Source organism: Schistocerca serialis, chromosome 4 (genome assembly GCF_023864345.2).
Source record: "Schistocerca serialis cubense isolate TAMUIC-IGC-003099 chromosome 4, iqSchSeri2.2, whole genome shotgun sequence".
NCBI lineage: Eukaryota > Metazoa > Arthropoda > Insecta > Orthoptera > Acrididae > Schistocerca > Schistocerca serialis.
Genome location: NC_064641.1, coordinates 754535423 through 754557801, shown reverse-complemented (window position 1 = coordinate 754557801; position 22379 = coordinate 754535423). Strand labels below are relative to the sequence as shown.

The 22379-nt window shown below is 38.0% G+C and overlaps 1 protein-coding gene across 1 annotated transcript in view; it reads left to right on the top strand.

Annotated features, from left to right (window-relative positions):
- LOC126474748 (dynein beta chain, ciliary-like) overlaps positions 1-22379 on the top strand; it is a 734368-nt gene that overhangs the window by 366961 nt on the left and 345028 nt on the right. The window contains exons 39-40 of the mRNA XM_050102225.1: positions 10589-10744; positions 20086-20296. Of these exons, the coding sequence (XP_049958182.1) occupies positions 10589-10744; positions 20086-20296 (367 nt within the window). The remainder of the gene's footprint in view (positions 1-10588; positions 10745-20085; positions 20297-22379) is intronic.

Genomic DNA, 22379 nt, shown 5'->3' with positions numbered 1-22379 from the left:
GGCAAGTTGTTTCTTGGTTTACTTGCTGCATTAGATTTGTTTTCATACACAGGCTTTCAGTGGCTTCTTCTGTCACCATCATCAGGAATTAACTGTCCTGATAATATGTTGTGTGGTATTTTCATTCAGTGATGCTTGAGATGAAGGAACATTAGTAGCATTGCTGATTCCAATATATGCTAGATAACTCAGCTTATTTACCTGTAACCTTTCATCATTGAATGCCCATTATTTGGTGACCATTAATATCCTTGAATTGTATAGCAGACATGATAAATTAATGAGTTTCAAGAAATAAAATTTATGAGAAGCCGTCACCTTCATAACCATGTGACAATCAGATCTTATTTGTAACAGTGATATTTACACTTTCAGTTTCTGAAATAACCCAGTTCATTCTAGACAGGTAGAAAGTCATTAGCAAACGTCTCTCTGCAGCATTACTCCACAAGTGGCTACAATAACAAGCACAGTTTTGCTTCACAGTATTGGCCTTTCAAAACCTTCAACTAGGGTACTTTGCTGAGCATTCATCATTAGATGTTCAGTCCATGTAGCACTTGCAGGCACATGGGCTCATATTAATTTCCCTTTTGGAACAATTCTTTCAACCCCATATAAAAAGTTAAAGGTTTTCCCCTGTAATCACAAACCTCTTCTGCTTAGCATGTCATTTTTGACTACTGTGTTTCCTGAAAGTTTCCCGTGCCGAATATTATAATCTACTTATTTACACAAAAAATAGTTATTCACATTCTGCTTTATGTGTCACTTCAGATGATTTGTTAGAGAGACCTAATGAATCCTGACTTTCATGAATTACTACTACCTTATTCAAGCAATGTTATGAAATATTTTACTCTATATCACATAGACGAATTCCATTTTCTCCATTAGTCTGCAAGAACTACTGATTTTATCAGAGGTATTGATCTGATCTGACAGGATCCTTTGAACAGGGAAGGACTTGTTCACCTCCCAACTTCCAGAGATTTTCTGTAATGAACCCTCTTTAACCCTGCAGTACGTGCATGTTGTATCGTTATGGGGATAGGCGTGTGGGGGACTCTGGTCCCCCATTTGTGTTTCGTAATTACTCATTGAAATGATTATTAAATGTTATGTAGTTACTTTTTCTATGTTAGTATGTGTATAGGGATTGAAATAAAACACAAATATCCAAAAAAATATTTCAATAATTTATTTCAGAGACAGTTAACACATACGGTATGCAAATAAGGCAGACACACCCTCCTTTTTTACTTGTCTTTCTGCCTTCCACACTCATAGCAACATCCTTTGGACCTTCTCTGGGATTGTTTTGTGGTGTAACTGTTGAAGTTGTGCCCAGCAGAACATGTGCACGCTGCCGTAATTCAATGGGAATTTGAGGGACAGTAGATCTGTGAGGTTTCATCACTTCCCTGGCCAACGTCTGCAGAAACTCCGTACTTTTCAATGGTTTACGTGTTCTAGAATTTGCTCAGTATATGGACAGTGTGTCTACTGCAGAAACATTACATAAATTATAGAAAACAACCATAGACCACCTACAAGTGTTTCGCGGCACATCATCTTTTTGAATTAGATAATCAAGTAAATCAACTCCAATCTTTGTCATTTTGTAAAAAGTTACAATTCCTGGTTTCAGTGAATCTCTTGTATCTTTATCAGTGGTATCAGAATGATGCAATGTAGATATCGAGAGAACATTTTGATTAACTTTAGGGCAGTATGAAACTATCGCACAATTCTCTTGGAAGCCAAACAAAGAAGAATATTGAGGTCCTTGCTTATTAGGTAAAAAGTCCTTGGGGATTTCCTTCTTGTTTTTCTGGCGCACTTCAATGTATGTCAATCCCTGATCTTCTAGTAGGTACTTAGCCAGTGGTATTCTGCTGAACCAACTGTCACCAGTAATGTTACAGAGGGTCCCACTGACAGGTTCCACTAATCTCCTTACTACATCTGTAGAATTACTGTGCTTGAAAGGACCCTCTGGCTGTGTGCCAGAATAAGTTTCTCAGTTGAAAGTATTGACAGTTTTAGCATCTACCAAATCAAATGTCTTAATGGCATATTTGGTGTGCTTTTTAGGAAGGTACTGTCTGAATTGGCATTTTCCCTGAAAAGAAAGTAACTGTCATCGACAGTCAAATATTCACTTGGAATAAAGTGTTTTGAAAAATTATGAACAACATTTTCAAAAATGTCTCTAATTGGGGCTAAGTTATCAGTTTCTTTTAGTAGACTTCTGTCCCTTACATCATCAAAACGTAAATATCTCAGAAGAAATTTAAATCTTGTTCCACCCATAGTTAGGTAACGGAATTCTAAGTCGTTTCCTCTAGAGTTATCCCAGAGCATGTTAGTGTTTTTTCTAGAACTTCTTAGGATTCCTATTAGATAGAGTATGCCAAAAAGTGCTCTTATTTAAGTCTCATCAATGAGTTTAGCATTTCTATGTCTCTGAAATTTGATTTTCAAATTTATTACATAAATATATGTGCACTTAAGTATAATTTTCTAAATGCTGCTGTCTAAGAAAAGATCCAGTAACTTATCTTCAGAAAGTATTGCTGATGCTTGCATCTTGGGGTCAGGTAGATGAGTTATATTCTCTGACCTAGTTCTCACATTTCTTTTAGGAAAAGACTTAGACCATTTTGTTTTACTGTCCTTCCCAAGATAATAGGAAATACTTACTCACTGTTCTTGTTATCATATTCATCTGCAGATTGTTCAGTTTCAGTATCACGATCATTTTCCATTAGTTGATCATCTTCATTTGAATCAGATTCTTCAGAATCAAATACGTCATTTTCATTACTCTCTGCATCATCTTTGAGCCACCTCATCCACACTTCAGGAACGGAAGACCCATCCACTCTTCTTTTCTTTGGATCTGACATCACTAACATAGTTATTTTATTCAGATTAATAAAAATTTTAAATCTTCAACAATGCACCCATTTGAAAGTTACTGAGTATGGGAACGCTGCAACTTTAAACATAACAAAAATAATCACAATGTAAAACTGCTGGGTGACAGGTGTACCCCACTCCAGGGTTAAAATCAGCTCCCCTATTTCAAAATTTTGTTCCTTAACTTATTCATTTTGTGATTTTACTCTACAACTTGCATTCTCTAGTTTTCTTTCTTTACCTCAATCTTCATTGTAGTTGGGAAGGACACAAACATTTTTTAATAGTGGTTTTTCCATAGTGGGCCCCCTTAGAACTATGATCGGCATGAATCCTCTGGTAAATGAGGCAACTCAGTAATTTTTTTTCCAAATATTTCACCACTATACTCCATCTTATGTCTATCATTTCTAAATTGAGGTCCACTGTTGATTAATTTTCTGCTAAGATTTGAAAATCGACAAACTGATTATGTGCAGTTACTATTTTCAAAATATAGGGCTGAACATATTTCAGATAACATTCCAGAACCACAAAGATATACTTCACTGCATGTAAGTTCAGTTCAGTTTCCACTAAATCCCGTAATCCTTTTTGTATAAGTTACTGCAATACTTTAAATACTGCTTGGGACAGACACTAGTTTTTACTTTCTGGCAAGATTTGCTGCTTCTTATACTTGGTTTATCCTGACTTTTTAAATTCCTAAAGTAATAAAACTTGCTCAAATACCATATGCATTTTGTAGTCCCAAAAAGTCCATATCATTCATATATCCACCAGACTAATCTTTTCACAAGACAGTGAGAAATGTAAAGTCACCACTGTTCTTTGTTTTCAGTGGTACTTCTTTATGATTCATGGAGAAATACCTGCCAGTGTTAATTTTGTTCAGCAGCCAATTCCCCCATCTCAGTAACATTATTAAAATGAGAGTCATTACGTTGGGTCCTTATAATTTTTTGAGCTCGTTGACTTACCTCTGTGTTGTGTTCACCTTTTCTTAATAAATAAACCTCAGCTTCAGCCCTTAGCACTTCATACTCTTCCTTACCAGTCCTACTTAAAGGTTAACAGGACAAGACAGCCTGTTCATAATGACCTGATCTCTTGCATATTATCTTCAGTAACAATTCTTGCAACTATGACACAGGCCTCCATAAGCTAATAATGAACTAAGTTCCTCTCTATTAAAAAGGTAAGTACTTGATAATTGGTACACTGATGATGTTTCAGTTCATTAACAGATATCAATGTGGTTTGCAACTCCACAGTGCTTCTTTTTCTGGGGGCTTGTAATCCAATTTGCCCCTTCCCATGATGTGATTGCCAAATACTAATGATCTGGATCTTTGTCATTTGGCTTAAACTGAAACTGTTCACATCGTTCACTATAATATGAAGCATCAGTTGCTAATTCAAATTCTTAATTGAGTTGTAGATGATGAACCACATATGTCTTTAATGTGGCTTTATTCCACAATTTCCTTGAATAGATAAGTATCTAAATTTATCCCATATCACTTACTGCTTGTATTTTAACAAATCTATTAGAGCCGGTTTGTTAAACACTGTCCTTTGAAGAATTTCCAGTAGAACCTGACCAGACCCAAATATGAGTTTAATTGTTATCACTTTTGTGATTCCACGCATTCCTTAATTTCTCCATTGCTTTTATTCTTGTGTATCAAGCCTTGTCCCACATATACCCATCAGGCAACATCAGAAATCTGATCTGTTCCAAGGTAAAATATGATGTGTGTTGGTACCTTTTGTTCTTTAGTCTTCTTACAAGCTCTTCCAACAATCTCTAATGTTCATCCCATGAGGTGATTGCCATTTTTGATAATCTTCCCCATTATTTTAGAGGGAGAATATTCCTTCTGTGGCTGTCTCTGATAAACTATTTTTTGGGATGATAATTCCACAGTAAAGAAAGAAATATAAATAATTAAAATAAAAACAATAAATTGTTGCTGTTTTTCCCAATTGGTCAATATCTTTCGGTCTCCACCTGATTGAGCGTGTATTCATATTTTATGATACATATTCCTCCATCTGTTTTCTTTGCTATTTACTGGTATGTGTTGTAAGCACTATCAGATGTTTTGATTCTAGTCCTTGTTCTAGCATCCCTTTCAGTTTTGCTGTGACAGCTTCTTCTAGACCTGTAGGAATAGGCTAAGATTTCTGGGAGGATATCATTTGTCAGTTTTAAATTAACATCGAACTCTTGAATAGTTCCTGCTTCCTTCAAAAAGGCTTCTTTGTACCTGCACTTGATAAAAAGGTTTTCTAATGCCTTCTTTGTCTATCCAAAAGTGTGTCTTTGTTTCAGACAACTGAGTGCTTGTACTTTTTCTCAATCTTGGCCAGTTTTTAATCCAGATTTTCTTGTATTCACCCTTTATTGATTGCTGTAATTATTATCTCCTACTTTCTTTCTGTCTTCTAGATGTAGTTGGACTGTTTCCCCAGATGTTGTAGTTAATTTTATGTCCTCTTCATAAAATGCAAAGTTGCCTAGGTCTTAAACTTATCCCTACAGTGTTTCATTCCATAACATTTTTAGTTAAGAGTATGAACAATAAATTCTACAGATACTGTATTCAAGATATTGTAATGGGAAATAAGACATCTTCTTTAACCTTCTTATTGTAATGCTGTGTAATAGCACAGTCAGCCATGACATCAGGCATTTTCATTGGATAAAATTTTGTTCTAATAACTTTTGAGTCTTTTGCACTTATTTCCACCCAATATTCTTTCGAGTGAAAATTGAGTCTGTCTTGTTAGGAAAACTGCTCCCAATTTCTTGTTATTGAAGCTTATTTACATACTTTCTTTTTGATTTGTCATTACTTTTAACTTTGAAGAAGGTAACTATCTTCTTACAGCCCCCAAATTTATCAAGATTGGTATAGTTATTGTCTGTGAATCTACTATAGAGCTTCTTCTTTGGTTAATGATTAGTTAAATGATAATTTTTTTCTTTATTGACATTAAATTTATGAATATATTACACTTCATGATGCATTTCAGGCATGTAACCAGAGCACATTTTCTGGATTGTTACCATTATCTCATTAGTCATTCTATTCTTGTGGCTGTTTAAGCCCAAATTCCATACAATTTTTCCACAGCATCCATCTACCCATTCACTAAGTGGGGTGTTCCACTGAGTGGGATACTTGACACAAAATTTAGTACTGGATGTCTTCACATTCATGTCTGTCCATCCAGATTGAGGTTTTCCACAGTTTTCCTGAATTAATAAACAAATCGCAAGATAGGTCCTCCCCATCTTTCTCCAGGCTGAGCTTGCTCTCTCTATAATGACGTAGTCATTAAAAGGCCATTAAAATCTCATTTTCTGTAGATTTGCTCATTTACATAAGATAAACACTCCTTCCTATTTGTTTCCATTCCTGTCATTTGATTCCATGTTAAGGCTGCTTTATCATTAAAATTATACTTTTGCTCTCACAGTTGTTACAAGGATGGCACTGTGAGAGCTGTTGCCTTGGTTTTTGTTTTTAGAGTTAAAATATGTAATTACAGTTATTTCTAATGTAAATACTAATTTAATGATCTGGATGTAGAAACTTCCTGGATGTTAGCATCGACAGTACAAAATAGTATGTATAATCCAAAATCAGCAATTTTAGATATAGGTTACTAAGATCAAAATAGACCTGACAAACACACACAATGATTTAGTAATGGCTGCTTTGGTTTGGACTTCGTTCATAGAGCTGTGACCAGTAGTCCTACCCATTGTACATGTGTTGTGAGTACAAATGGGCTGCTGCTGCCCATCTCAGCTGTGTGTGTTGTGTACAAAGGTCTGCAACCCCAAAGGAGTATGCATTCTTTGCACATGTGATGGCAAAGCCCACAAGTAGAAATGGCATTTTGTAAAAGACACTTGTCCAAGATATGTAACATTGATGTTGAAAAATTAAAAGTGAATGGCCATTGCATGTAAAGTTTAATTCCAGATTTTCAGAATACATCCTTGACCTCCAAAACCAGGTTTTATCCACATTAACCAATGCTGTAACTATATTTTTCAGTGTTCACAGGTTTTTTTCAAATAATCCTGTATCACTTGTCTTCTTTAATTTGCTTGTCAAGTTAACAAATGGTTCAAATGGCTCTGAGCACTATGCGACTTAACTTCTGAGGTCATCAGTCGCCTAGAACTTAGAACTAACTAAACCTAACTAACCTAAGGACAGCACACACATCCATGCCCGAGGCAGGATTCGAACCTGTGACCGTAGCGGTCGCTCGGTTCCAGACGGTAGTGCCTAGAACCGCACGGCCACTCCAGCCAGCTGTCAAGTTAAAACCCTTCTCTTCAGCTTCCTCAGACAAACTTTTTTCCTCACTCTTTTTTCTGTTTTTCAGAAAAATCTCTATAAACTTAATCTTCCCTCAGTGTTCTTGTTGTATGTTTTAAAAATCATCAATTTAGGGCTTGTCTGTTATGGCAACGAAGTGTGAGATATCACTTTTATGTTCACCACCAGTTTTTCAAATGAGATCATCAGATATCATACTCATGTTCAGAATCTTTTCACAATTCTCAGTAATCCACTAACTGAATTTTTCATCATTACCTGACAGTACCTCACAACAATGTTAAATAGGTAACACTTTCCTGATGTTTTAAAAACTTTTATCCCACTAATTATAGTAGGAAAGTTCTGGTAGAATGTAGATACTTTAGGAGTAAAGGAGACCAATCTCCAGAAATGAATAAACGTGTTATCGACAGGCACACATGAAATAGAAAGAAAACTTTCTAGCTTTTGGAGGAATTCTTTCTTGAGTTAGAGTACAAATACATGCAGAACGCCCCCCCCCCCCCACCCCTCCCCCCCCCCCCCCCCCCCCCCCCACACACACACACAAAAGGGTGCACGCTCTTGCGCATCCCTACACGACATCAGATTGATGCATAAGGCAGTTCGTTAGGTGGATTAGGTTGGAGTGATGGTTATGTCCCATGGGATAGGTGGAGGGAGAGAGAAGTAGGAGGCAGGAAAAGTGGTTTAGGGTGGGTGGCTATCACCTCAAGGGTAGGCAGCCTGTATGCTGTCTAGGAATTTGTGATGGAGGAGTGGCAGGTGCAGGTAATAGGCATGTGGTGGACAGGTGTCAGAGCTGGTGGAGTGTGGCACACTCTGACGATGAACTCGGATCCGATTTGGGAGGGGGTGGTAGGAAAGAAGAAGGGGAGGCTGATGGATAGAGAATTTGGGGACACTGTGTTACCGGAGATTGAGACCAGGACACTTAAGGAACTGAAGGACATGTTGCAAAGATAACTCACGTCTGTGTAGTTCCTGAAGTTGGTGGTAGAGAGAAGGACCCAGATATCCCAGGTTGTGAAGTATCTGCATTTTGGCAGCTGCCGTCCCCTCCACACCAAAAAATCCCTCTCACACAACCTGGTCACCTGTGGACAACTTATCTGCATCAGTAAGAGCTGTCATGCGCAGTATACTGAAGGTCTTGTGAAGGCCTTCAGAGACAAGCACTAACACCTGAACCTACACTGCAGGCAAAGTTCCCTTGCCATATCCTCACACATCCTCAATCCTCCCCCTGCCCACGAGAATCAGCTACAAAGGTGTGCCTCCCTTGATACCAAACTTCAACCTGGACTGAAGCAACTGAACCATACCATTAGTAGCCGGCCGCTGTGGCCAAGCGGTTCTAAGTGCTTCAGTTCGGAACAGTGCTGCTGCTAAGGTCATAGGTTTGAATCCTGCCTCGGGCATGGATGTGTGTGATGTCCTTAGGTTAGTTAGGTTTAAGTAGTTCTAAGTCTAGGGGACTTATGACCTCAGATGTTAAGTTCCATAGTGCTTGGAGCCATTTGAACCATACTATTAGTAACGGCTTTGATTATCCAGCATCAAGCCCTGGAACAAGAGAAATCCTACCGAAGATCCTTCCCACACCTACTAAAGTAGTGTTATGTCAGCCACCCAACCTACACATAATCTTAGTCCACCCCTATCCTATTCCCAATCTCAACCCCTTGCCTCAATGATCATATCCCTGTGGAAAACGTAGATACAAGACTTGCCCAATCCACTCCGCCAGCATTTCCTATTCCAGTCCTGTCACAGGCTTATCCTACCCCATCAGAAGCCAAGCCACTTGTAACATGTAGGGACATAGGTGTGTTTCTGTAAACCAGCTTGGGAGAGGATTGCTGTGAAATCTTTGCAAGTTTGTTTGTTTGTTTGTGTGTGTGTGTGTGTGTGTGTGTGTGTGTGTGTGTTGGTGGGTGGGTGAGCGGGTAGGTCAGTGGGTGGGTGGGTGCAAGCACCTGTCGATGATTCAACTCATCTGATTTTATCCCGGTAACCGATACTAATACATGAAAATTATCCATGCCATCCATCAACCTAAATGTAATGACTACGTGAGACTGTAGGCTAATTCAAAGGCAGAATAACATTTTCACATCAAAAAAGTTTCATTCATTGCATCTACCAAGATCATTGTTTATTTTACACTATCTACTTACCAACTTCTTTGTGTGAATGAGCTGTGCCCAGTAATGGCTTTTGTGTCTGATATTCGAGTGTAAATGAAGCACAAGGTCATAGTTTCTTACAGCAGTCATTCTTCAAAAAGGCCCTAAACATAAAAAAAAAACAAAAGCTCCACATTCTGGCCCTGATGGACCAATCTGAACTGACCAACCACTGTGCCATCTTCCACCAGTAATATTATTGAATGCAGTATGGAGGGTCATGGGGTCAGGACACTGCTCTCCCAGCAGTTATTGGCTTTCTTGACCTTGGAGCTTCTCAGTTGGCATTGTAAGGCTTAGTGCAGCACCTTCCACTCTTCCCACCAAGGAAAAATCCCTGGCAGTACAGGGAAGCAAATCCAGTTCCTGTGCACAGCAGCCAGACAAGCTGACTATTGAGATACAGAGGCAGACAACCATCAGATAAACCATGTGTTAATAATAAATTAACGTAAAATCAGTGCTAAAATTAACAAATTGGACCAAAGTCTAACGCCCAGCAATATTGCAAATACAGGCTGTGAAAGCATGCATTCTATGTATAACTTAATTAACTTTATTGTTTATGTTAAATTAATGCCTTTTATGTCAACTGAAACCAGTTTACACATACAAAAATCCCATAATGAGCGTTTGTAACATTCTGAGATATTTTATCCAGTCACAAGACTCCGATGCTGATTAGTAAATATTCATTGGCTTATGAAAAACCCCATAATAAAGCAACTGTAAATAATATGTATATGAACGTAAGCTAAATGAAGTAGATTAATAGTTTTTTTCTCAACCTAAGTTCTTCCAGGATAGTAATTTTCCAAAATTTCTTCATACTTTCTTTCAAAAATCAGAAGTACTAAATTACATTTCACATAAAAATTGAGATAAATGTCTGAAAAGTGGATGTAGCATTGAAAAGAAAAGAAAATAAATTTAAATTTGTGATCAAAATTTTTTCCTCAAAATTTGATTTGTTTGGTAGCTGAATGAAAAATTATCTAACTTATTAGACATGTTTCTTATGTATAATGTTATTCAATTGGATCTCTAGGATCACAAGATGCTTACGGCTAGAAGCAGTAAATGGAGTTTTATATTTTATTGTAGGTGGTAACTGATGATGTGCCAGTGTTCATGGGTCTCATTGGTGATCTGTTTCCTGCTTTGGATGTACCTCGAAAGAGAGATGTTGATTTTGAACGTAGTGTCAAACAGGCTGCAGCAGATCTTCTTTTACAGCCAGAAGATGGTTTCATTTTAAAGGTAGAGATAAATATAATTATTATTGCATGTTTTGAATCACATCTCTTTGAGATAGATATGTGTGATGTGAGTAACAGAATATGATCCTAGAAAATTATGCCTGCAAATTTCTTTTATTACTTATTTACAAGCAAAATAGATTTTACAATGATTAAAAACATTCTCATTGTCAGGTCTTTTGGCCTGTTCTCCCTCAGTTAAAAACATTTCTTCTGTGAATAAATGTCATTAATGTAGGTTTATAATATGGCTTTTTTTTTTAAACTTTCAAAAGTTTCTATCTTTCTCTTTGGGCATCAATTAGTAATTGACTCAACTTTCCAGAACCTCTGTAGGCAACTTGGCACACATCTCACAGTGCCCTCTTAAGCAGGTACTTATGAAGAACCTCCATCCTTCATAGCCTGTCATTTCTTTTGTGGGAAGTGTGGACATTTGTATGAAATAGGATCTGGTTTGTAGGTGGGAAACTCCAGTACCTTTAAGCTGGTACTTAACCAAATACTCACTCAGACTCTAGGCTCTAGACTGTACTGAGTAATGTCATTCTGAAAAAAAAATCCGAATTTTTATCTTTGAGTATTTTCTGAGTAATTTCTGGTATGCAATTCTCAATCTGTGAATTCACCCTGATTGTTACTGCACACATAACTTCTAATATTCTTTTCTTCACATAACATGTTCCTTACACAGATGAGCATGTATGTCTTCATCTTCAAGCAGTCTGCCTCTGTTATGAACTTCACTCACCATATAATCATGAGAGAGGCAGGTTTCATCAAAAGATGCTTTTGTCATAGTGTCTTGTTACTGTATACTAACTGCATAATAATAATGTTACTTCGGAATTTAAATGTTGGCTATCAATTCATTGTTATTTATTTTACGAGCGTTAGGCTGTGGTCCAAGGCATATTCCTCTGCCATTTTGTCTTCTGATCCTGGAGACATTATCAGAGGCTGCAACAATTTATAAAGCAGTTATAATTTCAAACTAGCTCAGTAAGCAAAACTGTTTGTATTTATACACTCAACGATCAGTACGTGATGTCAGTAGACTGTTGTCAAAGATCACAGAATTGCACTGACGTCTGTTATGGAATTTATATAGTACTAATGGGCCCACGAGTTTGCTAATTTCCATCCTTCTTCTTTCTGGTCAAGTTATTTTTATGTTGTCAAATTTCTATAACCCCTCTGTACATTCTATCATAGTAATTATGATAAAACCTTTGTATCAGAGAAGCAAATTTGGTGGTTCCGTGGTCTCAGTGAATGATCTGCTTCTGTCCATTTATCTGTGTTGCCCAGAAAATTTCTCTTTTGCTTGTTAAGGCAGGTGTTAATGCTTCTTTTGTACAGAGAGACCATACATATTCAAAAGCACAAAAACAACTTTAAGAGAAAAGAATAGAGACTGAAATTAGACAAGCTGTGGGTCTTAGTAACAAATAAAGCTCCTCAACTTGCACAACTTGTCAGCATGACTCTACAACCTTTGGTGACACTCTGATGATATCACAAACTGTCTGTTGCGTTGCATGGATACAGATAACCAGTTCAGCTTGGTGAGCTTCTTAGGCATTGTAACTGCTTTGTAAGTTTTGTATCCTCTGATGATATCTCCAGTACTGGAAGACAAACATTAGGCAGGTAAACATGTCTTGGATCATGGCCTAATACCAATAAAACAAATATCACCAAAAACACAGACCATGAAAGCCTGCATCTTTGTTAATCATTTCCTGTAACTTATATACCATCTGGTATGAAATAAATTTTCCTTTTCTTTAGAATTTACATTTAAATTCTTATCTTTTTTATATGTTCCCTGTCCTAACGAGTGAATTGTCAGATGCCCAGAAAGCTTGCGGATTGACAGAGTTTCTAAATTAATCTGTCTCTTTGTACCGTTCCAATGGTTATGTTGTCGATGAGTAGTAGATGCTTCCTGTCGTGTGTGTGTGTGTGTGTGTGTGTGTGTGTACTCTCTTGTAATGAAGGAACATGTTTATATATTTGTCGTATATCATTTATTTGTATATTTATATATGTATGACTTGTTTTTACGTATGAACCATTGTGTATTGTAGTAACCACATTTATATGAAACTGAAGTGGCATTTGAAGATTAGTTCTAGGAGAAGAATTCAAATCTGGATGTCCAACTTTTCATCGTATGATTTGGATATCCAATCAGTGTGTCCAAAACCTTTAGGATCAAAATTAGATGAGATAAAGAACACATTGAAAATGACAATTTAAGCTCATTGCTACAGTCTCAAATATCCGTGTTGTCTGTTATACGAGACAGGCAGCTGATCCCATAGCGGTTTCATTGCTGTTCCACACATACTCATGTAACTGTAATCTTCAAAGTGTGTGATATGATACTGTCTCATAAATTTCTATTATTTGAACAGTTTTGAACAGTTCTTTTCATGTGAGAACAGTTTGGATACTCCCTGTTGTATTAAAACTGTCTGCTGTATCAGAAATTGAATCCCGAACCTTGTCTTTTATAGGCAGTACTCTTACTGTCCGAGTCCCTTATGTACAACATGTGACCTGTCCACAAAGCTTCAATTCTGCCATTATCCCTCTTCTAACAGGCTTGCTTAACAGAATCTCTTCTGGCTTTCAGAACACAATTTAGGCTACGAGAACAGTTGATATCTTACATAGAAAGCTCATACATTAAGAGCATTGCCCGTAAAAGGCAAATTTCTCGATTCAACTCCTCAGTCGGCAGACTATTTTAATCCACCTGGATGTTTTACATATCTGTTCATCTGCTAACTCCTACTTAAGTGATATTATTCTGAGTTAACTGTTTACATGTTGACTGATGGGAGTATACTGACGGACACTTCAGGGCCTGATGGCTGATAATGCACGTCTGCCGGTGGCCAAAAACTCCACTCTGTTTAGTACAGCCTATCTTTGGATGGTGTTTTTGTATTGGAACCACAGTTACATGTGGTCTGTTGATGAAACACATACTTTAGAGAAAAGTGGTGTGTAAATGCAATTTTGGGCTGGGGACATATTAACAGTTTAACCTTGATCACAGTATTGGCATCTTGCAGATCTATTTGCTGTAGATTTCTTGCAGTACTGTGCAATAATTTGTATTTCTCGATTGAACTGGTGCTGCTATACAAGAAATCAGGTGCAATATCCATTAAACATTCTCTGGCAGCCAGAAATGATTACAACAATCTCATGGTCCAATATCAGGAAATACAAAAACCCACTGCCTGACAGTTACACAATAAAAATATAACAGAAACAAAAAAGTGCAAATAAGATGCCGGAAGTGTTACATGAAGATTTCTAAACTCATAGAAGGTTTGAAGTTTTTAAACATGTGAGGAACGTAGTAACACCTCTGCCAACCACATTATTCACAAACACACTGATTTCCATGTACTTGCATCCACATTTCTGCTTGCATACTCAATAAACTGTATATTGTGTGCATGATTGTTTCTTCTCTTTTCGTTCATAGCGTTGAGGGACTAGATAATTAACTTTATTGGAACATAAAAGATAAACCGTAACTCATACTACTCCATTAAATAATACATTCAACAACATTATAAAACATATAACTGCATAGGCTTCTGTGGCCAGAGTCAGTTGACATAAAAGTTTTCTGGATATGGTGCCGTGTCATAATGTATAAAACAACTGCTGCTGGAGAAAAACCAACATTTCAGCAACAGTTGCAGTGGCCTTCTTCTGGGTCTAGTGGTACATTTTAGCTGTACATGGTCCCTTATATTTTTTGTTGTTACTGTTCACTGCGCAAGCCATTACATCATTATTTTTGAAGATAGTTCATTTCATTGGTCACTTAAGGAAGAAGGAGAGGGGACTTTATCATAATAGATTACTGCAGAGAAGGGAGAACATAATCTCTGCTGTCTATTGGCTCCTGTGTTATGTGCTATGATTGGAGGTCAGCATCGAATGAGAAGTTGGCTGCTGTTTACCAAATGCTGGACGTCGTCCACACGGTGACAGTTACTTGCCAGTAGTGCTCGAGCCTTGTGTTGACAGTGTGGTCTGTTGGGCTCTGATTGCTGGTAGCCAAGACGAAGTATACAGGACAGACGTCGAAGTATGCAGTACAACGGAGATCACACTGGGGCACAGAGTATATCGCAAGCCAACACATACAGACAGGTATCTGCACACCAAGTCCTACCACCACCCAGCGCAGAAGAACTCAGTCATCTGTTCTTTGGCAATCCATGCACAGCACCTAAGCGATGCCCAAAACATAACATATGAACTTAAAAGGCGATGCACAACGTTTCCACCCAATGCTACAGCCATAAGTTGATCCACACAGCCTAGTCGACGAAACCAAGTAAGAAAGATAAGCAAGAAATAGAGAAACTGCAGCCAACAGTGCGCTTACCTTATGTGGAAAATGTTACTGACTGAATAGGCAAACACCTTCTTCGGGGTGGGATGCAGCCTGTCTTTCATAGTGGTCACAGGATCCAGGATGTGCTAGGCTCCACCAAGGACAAGCTGGATGCATTAAACACTGCAGGTGTGGAATGTGAATGTGGAGAGGCATACATTGGCGAGACTGGCAGGCCAATAGCAATGCGCATTCGGGAACACGAGCGCTATATGCATCTAAGGCAACACAACAAATCTGCAGTGGCAGAACATCAGCAAGACTGCGGAAAAGAAATAAAATTCAGCGAAGCCTGTGTGTGTTGGCCAAGCAGGCAGTTACGACGAAACGCAAAATTGAGAGGCCATCGATATACTTAAATATCCTAATAACATGAATAGAGAGGATGGACTCAGGCTTGCCCCTTCTTGGCTGCCAGCAATCAGAGCCCAATTGACCGCACTGTCAACACGAGGCATGAGCACTACCGGCGAGTAACTGCTGCCGCATGGCCGACATGCAGCATTTGGTAAACAGCAGTCAACTTCTCATTTGACAGTGACGACCAGTCAGGGCACATAACACAAGAGCCAATAGACAGCAGAGGTTACGTTCTCTCTCCTCCGCAATAAAGCATTCAGTCTTCAGGCCATGAGTAGCCTACCGGGACCATCCGGCCGCCGTGTCATCCTCAGTGGAGGATGCAGGTAGGAGGGGTATGGGGTCAGCACATTGCTCTCCCAGTCGTTATGATGATATTCTTGACCGAAGCCGCTACTATGTGGTTGAGTAGCTCCTCAATTGGCATCACGAGGCTGAGTGCACCCCGAAAAATGGCAACAGCACATGGCAGCCCGGATGGTCACCCATCCGAGTGCCGACCACACCCGACAGCGCTTAACTTTGGTAATCTCACGGGAACCGGTCCTCTGCAATAACCTATTAAAATAAAGTTCCCTCTTCTTCTTCCTTAAGTGACCAATGAAACAAACTGTCTTTTATGACATAATGGCTTGCACATTGAACAGTAACAACAAAATATAAGGAACACTGCATAGCTAGAATGCACCAGTAGACCCAGAGAAGGCTGTTGCAACTGTGGCCGAAACATTGGTTTTTCTCCAGTTGCAGTAGTTTTATACATTATGACGTGGTACCCTACCCAGAAAACTTTTATGTAGAATAAAACATATATACATAAATAGAGAGAAGACGTAAGTCAGTGACTGCACCAAAGATAATCTTCAAAAATAATTATCATTTGTGTGTAGCATTACACTGCACTTCACCACTCCCCCCTTAGTGTCAACAATATTTTCTGTCGAATGGGAAATGCCATCTGGATGAGGTAACAATGGGTCATGCATAGGCTGCTGACAGTACATTAGAGATTGACTTTTACGTCTATTGTGGCTGACCTGTAATGAATGGTGGAGCAGCTGGAGTATTTGTCAAGTCCGTGTCACAGTGTGCTGTTGCCAGATTTACGTATGCAGCTTTTGTCTGAAATCTGATGGAGTAATGCAGTCATTTGACACATTTGCAAAGAAGTCGCCAGACAGTCATATCAGCTGGCCATAAACAAGTTCCACAGTCATGGCTTTCAGGCCTCCTCTCTGTGACACATTGAGACCCAGGCAACATCTCTGTCCACCACTGTGAGTCATGACATCGAAGTGACACTTTCAGTTGGCAGTGATGCTCTTCAACTAAAGCATTCACTGCACATTGTTAAGCTGTAGTCCTGTTCTGCTTCATACGCAGTAGGATGCCAAATATGGCTCAAATTGTTTACCGTGCTCTGTTGTAATTCCTAGAGGCACACAGAAATGGCTGATCCATCCCCAGAAGAACACAAACACAACAGTTTCTATGGTAATGTTGGTGATTGGGAATGCTTCAGAGCAGCGTGTAAAATGATCGATGGCTGTAAGGCAGTAGGTGTATCCTTCTGATAATGGGAGAGGTCCGGGTGGACGATAATTATTTTTAATGATTATCTTTGATGTGTTAGCCAAATATTCCTCAGAATGTCATTACTCACTGCACTGTTCACTAATGTATGCAGTCATCATGTAGCTGCAATGGAGTGTGATCGACTAGCTCTTCAGTGTGGAGTAGTTTTTCCAACTTCTTCACCTCAAGACTGCGAGAGCAAGGCAATCAGGGTGTTCTTGATGATTAAATAATGACCAGTGCTCAGTGGTGATGCCAGAATGTCTTGTACTTCTGTGACCATATTTTCATTGAGTGCAGCAACTACATAACTGTACTTCATGTCGTCTGTAGTTACATGCGTTAGCACAGACTCTGTAGTTGCATAAACCACAGCATGGATTCTGTTGCCAAAATGGCTATGGGTTTACTGTCATGTGATTAATTAGTGGACTGTTAAACATGTCTGTAGTTGGTGGCAGGTCTGACATCATGGAGTTAGGGTGAACAGGGGCACAGAAGATCGGTGACATGGTTGCAGATGTTCGTACTTAGTGTGACTTGACGGGATACCAAGTGTTAGTGACTGTCAAATTTCACATTAGTGACTATCAGAAACCATGTCAGAGTCATCAAATGTTGTGGGGCTAGGCAATTAACTTAACTGCAACATAAAAACTAAACTGCAACTTATGCAACTCCATTAAATGGCACATTCAACAACAGAATAAAACATATATAAAAACAGAGAGAAAAATAAGTCAGTGACTGCCCTAAAGATGTCACTTGCGAGTAGCATTACACTGCAAATAACATTGCAGTTCAATAGTTTACATACTATTAACAATTAGTTTTTGTTTCCAATTCTCATTGTGAAATAAATATCCTGCATTAGTCAATGTCTTCAAGGTACACTGAATTCACATGTTACAGTAAGATGTGATTTATCTGCAGGCATCCAGATTTTGACCATAAAGGACATCTATAAATCAGGATGGAGCGAAATAACTTTATTTTATGTGGTTTACAAATCTTTTTGTTCACATGAACCACATTGGCCTTGTCAGTACTGGCAGTGTGTGGCTGAATCAAATGTGAGGCTCTGCCATATTCAGTGATGGCCTCATGGCAGTCAATGTGTTAACTAAGATATTAACATGGAAAACCATTTGCTGACAAAAAAATAAAACATCTGTTTCATGGCAGACATATTACAGACCTATGACTTTTTTTTATTTAAAAAGAAAAAGCAGTTCCTTACATATCAATAAGTAACCAATTCTTGTTGTCACATAAGGTAATAATTTCTTTGTAGGTATTCTCCTCAGCCATATGATGATGATCCCATATCTGAATCCTCTAGGGGACAGGTGTCAATAACCATATGTTACTAATGCCTCTCAGTCGCCTTCAAGTATTCAGACAGTCATTTAAATCAGTTTTGGGTCTCTCTAGCAGACATATTGTCACATTTGTCATGAAAAAGAAAACAGTGGACATCATTTAACAATACCTCTAAGGAAATAACCTACAGTCTTATAACTATAAGTTGAAATACATAAGATAGACTAATGTTCTCATCAAAGCTCACATTTTCTCTTTTTCAACATAAGAAAGTCATTATTTATGACGAAACTGAGATAGGCTTTTCTAAGGTCCAGATTTAAACATCTAAGGAAGTAGCTCATCCCACAATCAGCATTGATCAGTGGTTCTCTCATGTGTGTTTGGGAAGAAATTCAAATACCTTTCATTACGCCATCCTCATTCAAATATGTCAAACTTGTGACTAAAGAGAAATTAAATGTAGCACTAGTGAATTTGAGATGCGTCAGTGATTGAGAATTGCATCCATGAAAATTAGAAAAAGCTGTGGAAACCCTCATAGATGACAGCAGTAAATCTCAAATGCCTTTAAATACCAACTGCACAAGTTGTATGGACATGTAGAAGGTGATATTCATGCAACACGGATCCATTTTAATTTGTTTCGTTGTAGATGGTTGTCCAGCTGTAATACGTGGCTGCATATTGATAATATTGGGCAAAATTTCATGTGTTTGTGGTATGTGAATACCCCATTATACCTCTGAAACTCCTTTTTAACATGCCTACAAATATTTTCACCTCTGAAAAATCTAGTTTTTGTGCCTTATGTGTTTCCCATGTCAGTGCCCCCAATTGTTGTTTCAATAGGACAAAACAATGTGAGTTTGTTTGCATTTTCTCATTAGGAAGCTACTTACTGATTACAATTTTCGGGCAATAGTGCAGAGAAGTTATATTGAATATTTGATGAATCTCTTCAAATCTTCTAATTTTTTTATCACCTATGACACCTTATTCAGGGAACGGGATTGTGGAGTGTTACAATAGTTTCATGCTAATGTGTAGAATAGTATGGATTCTCAGTACTAACTGTCAGGGGGTCCAACTCCCTGTGCAGCAAATAAGACACACATAAAATAATTAAAGATCTTATCTCTAGCTTTTGTCTTCATTGACAGAAGGGAGGGTGGGGAGGTATGGGCAGTTCACCCAGAAATCAGATGAAGAGAAACCCACTCCATCTGAGGGTAAAAGGAGGCACAGATCTTGTCCTACTGAGACGAGATTGATCACTTTTAATCTGGGTTTTGAGTGATCTTCCACTACTTCTTGCCATCCCCAATTTCGCCTAACAATATCCTCTTTTCTGCCTTGGAGAATGAATTTAGTGCCAGAAATCCAGGAGTAATGTTTTCATTTACTTCATGGGTGTCTATCAGATATACTGGAAGTTGTGACACCAGCTTATAGCTAAATATTGGGTAGCCCATCTGTCTGTGAATGTAGTGTATTTCTGAACAGAATCTGCCTTTTTTATATATAATATAGAATGTTTGAAATGAAAACCCACATTCTTATTACTGTGATAACTAAGTCTAAAAGGTTTACATTTTATATGTGAGACACATAAAGCTCTGTAATCAAACCAATTATCTCCGCAGGTGGTACAGCTTGAGGAGCTGCTAGAAGTACGCCACTCAGTGTTTGTTGTGGGAAATGCTGGGACGGGAAAGACACAGGTGTGGAAAACACTTCTACGAACATATGTGAATATGAAACGCAAGCCAGTATTCAATGACCTTAATCCAAAAGCTGTTACAAACGATGAACTCTTTGGAATTATAAATCCAAATACTCGTGAATGGAAAGATGGTAAGTCAGAGAATTATTTATTCATAAGTTGTAGAATAATAGCTTTGTTCAGTTCACTGGACCCAATATTTCAGATACCTCATCTCATTATTAATTCCTCTAACAGAAACTACCGAAGTAAAATCTACTTTTAAGGTTTTTAGCACATAATGTGTTAGGCTAGTCTCATATTATAATCAAATTAGAAGAAACGTGTCACTGTTATTCATTAACTCAGCAAGTGAGAGAGTGCCACAGTCAAATATTATGAATCTTAAGGATTTGATCCAAGAGGGCTCCTCTTGGATGCCCCCTTCTCCCATCTGTATCATTTTCTCTACATCTTCTAATATTTTACACTGTGGTTCAGAGTCCACATTAAACTTTGGGACCCCTTGTAGTAAGTCACTTGAAAAGTAGGAGCAAGGCAAGGACATACTACATCCAATAGGACCATGCCTATTAAATCACCATGGTGTTCAAACCAGCCTTTGGGTTGAAGACAGCTTTATCTTCCTTTTTATCCACAATTAGGTAATAGGTACCAACAGAGCAGTCATTTCTAACAATTGCCTGTAATATTATGCTTTTGGTTAGTTGTTCTAGTTTTAGGGGGTAGCAAGTCAGAAAGTTAGTCTAATTCAATCTGTTTTTAGACGCTTTACATATTACATTTTTATTATTTACTTTTAATTGTTGAAAGACAAACTTGCAGAAATACACACTTAACGTAATGGTGCCAGTGTAATTCATGCGTAATGACCCAGACAAAAGTTATGTAAGATGTAGTCTTTTAATTTGAGACTCATTTATTATGATTACTTCACAGCCCCATGAGAATGAAAGCCTTATTGTCAATAATTTTCAGAAGTGGTGAACATAGCTGGTAAAAAACTGAAAACAGAATCAGCTGAGCGAAGTTTTACAGCGACTCATATTCCTAAACTTTTAACGTATTTTAATCAGTGTATTTGTCAGACTTAAGAAACAGATAAAACTTGGGAAAAATAATGATGAAAAGGTTCACAGGCAGACACTGGAGGCAAGAAGGTATTACTCTGTACAAAGTATTAGGGAATGCAAAAGATCTAAGATGAGTAACAAAGTATAACAACTAGTATCCAGCCTCCAGTGTATCAATGATGAGCTTCACAGAGTCAATACATCAAATATGAGAACTGTAGCTGCAAGTGAAAACTATTGAAGAGAGCTAAGGAACAACAAAAGAAAAAAAAGCTAGTGGACAGTAAGAAACAAGTACCTATCAAGGAGCATTTATTTTGGCAGGTAGGTTCAAAGTCATGAATCAAGTGCCAATCTAATCCATTTAGTGGACAGTAAGAAACAAGTACCTATCAAGGAGCATTTATTTTGGCAGGTAGGTTCAAAGTCATGAATCAAGTGCAAATCTAATCCATTTATGTTCCACACATATTAAGCAACCAGATATAGGGTTTTGTTATTGGAGACAGTTTTTCTGTAGGCATTCATGGTTTCAAACCTCACTTGAATGACCAACCTACCATACACAGCCCAAAAGTACCACAATATTCATTGTAGCTGCTTGCAAGAATTTGTAACCCAAGTGAGAGTTATATGTCAGATTATCCACTTGATCTATAATGATTGTATGCAGCATCTTTTTGTCAAAGATTTTCTAAAATGTAAAAGCAAGGACAAGGATATTTGTTTTGCTGTGTTCAGGTCATTAGGACCTGCCCCTCTAATGCCAGTGTTTCAGGTCTGCATAAATGAAAAGTAATGTTCAGTATGTAATTGGCCTTGGCTTCCTCCTGACCTTCACACATGCTAGCTTCTTGTCCCTTTATTTCCTTCAATTTTTTCTGTTCATTTTCCTGTTTAATTATGTTGATGAATTTTTTGTTTCCATGATAATGCGTATAATTCACTCTCTCTCAGTTTCCTCCTTACCTCATTTTTTGCCCTATTGTTATCTTGTTTCATTCTGTACCTTTTTCATTTCTGCCAAATTTTAGTTCATGCTAACGACCTACCAGTCAGTTATTCTAGTCTAATGTTACTTGCAGCTCCCTTTTGGTATCTTTTAACTTTCTTGGGTTATGATTTTGGATTGATTTTTATT